At 53.7% G+C, this 1,366-nt stretch overlaps 1 protein-coding gene across 1 annotated transcript; it reads left to right on the forward strand.

Annotated features, from left to right (window-relative positions):
• Window positions 1–42: 42 nt before the first annotated feature.
• Window positions 43–1,361, forward strand: PPTG_07980 (hypothetical protein; the record flags this gene model as incomplete). The annotated part of the gene is made up of 2 exons (XM_008902350.1): window positions 43–1,158; window positions 1,218–1,361. 2 exons carry the CDS (start codon window positions 43–45, stop codon window positions 1,359–1,361), a joined length of 1,260 nt encoding a protein of 419 aa, XP_008900598.1.
• Between the last annotated feature and the right edge of the window lie 5 nt (window positions 1,362–1,366).

Below are 1,366 nucleotides of genomic sequence, written 5' to 3' on the forward strand. Positions count from 1 at the left end.
ATCCACGGTGCTGATCCACTAGTCATCCCGGACCCGGGATTCATGAATACTATGACACCATTGCAGTTAGCGTATGTTGGAGGTAATTACGCTGTGGCCCAGGAACTCGAGGAGTGGGGCGGTGATGTCGCACTCACGCCATTCCACCTGGCAGCGGCTCGCAACAACGTGCTGGCTGTACGAAAATTCATCGCGCGGAAAACGGATATTGATTGTCTAGGTGAAATGGGGTACGTGGGGCTTAACCGGAGAACACCCTTACATTGGGCAGCCGTCAGTGGGTCGACAGAGGCTGTTGATGCGCTATTGAAGGCTGGAGCGGACCCGAACTTCCAGGACTCACGTGGTCGTTCTCCCTTACATTGGGCTGCAAGACTCAACAAGCTGGAGGTGGTGCATTCATTGATTCGTGCTGGTGCTGAGCCCAATTTGACCGACGGAGAATTCATGACGCCTCTTATGTGTGCTGCCTCGGCGTTGGATGCGTCGAGAGAACTGATTAGCGAATTAACTACAGCAGGGGGGGACATTGCTTACCAGCTGCCCACCACAGGAGACACGGCACTACATATTGCTGTCCGAGAGGAGAACCATTCATCTGCGCTGGCTGCTCTTTCCAACGGAGGAGACCTCATGCGGATGAATAACGAAGGTCTGCGTCCACTTGACTGCACTGCGTCCACAAGGTTATTGTTCGAGTTGAAGCGAGCTGCTGGCCAGCGAGACGTCATGATTAGCTACACACACTCGCACTTGGAGTTCGCTCGAAAACTACGCCAGTCTCTCGAAGAAGCGAACATCACCACTTGGTTGGATCTGATGGACCCGAGTGGGATTGGTGGCGGAGCAGTGTGGCGGGAAGAGATTGCGCGTGGCATCACCAACGCATCGATGGTGTTGTGTATCCTCACAGAAGACTACGCGTCGTCGGAGTGGTGTCTGAAGGAATTGGCACTGGCTAAACAGGTCGGTACACCCATCTTGGCTGTCTCGACTGAAGGCACCATCGTCGATGCAAATCTGCAGGTGTATCTGTACACGCGACAAATTATTCCGTTTGAACCAGCAATCGTTGGTTTGCGTCATGATGAAGGCAGGATCGAGTACGACTACGATGAGAGCAGGTATCGGTCTCAGTTCCATCTACTGCTTGATGGTGTACGCGATGAGGTTGAAAAGCGTCGATACTTCACGAAGCAAAAGAACGTCGCTAGTAGTCGCAATTTGGATCTCGATGGGGGCGGTGCCGAGCGTGGTGCCGGATCGAGCAGTCGAGGGACGATGCTACAAACGTTAGGCGATGCCCGACTATCTCCAGTCTCGAGTTCGTGGGATCCAGCCAGCTCGTACAATCCAAGTGATCTCC

The sequence above is a fragment of the Phytophthora parasitica genome (assembly GCF_000247585.1).
Source record: "Phytophthora parasitica INRA-310 unplaced genomic scaffold supercont2.13, whole genome shotgun sequence".
In the NCBI taxonomy this organism is placed as follows: domain Eukaryota; phylum Oomycota; class Peronosporomycetes; order Peronosporales; family Peronosporaceae; genus Phytophthora; species Phytophthora nicotianae.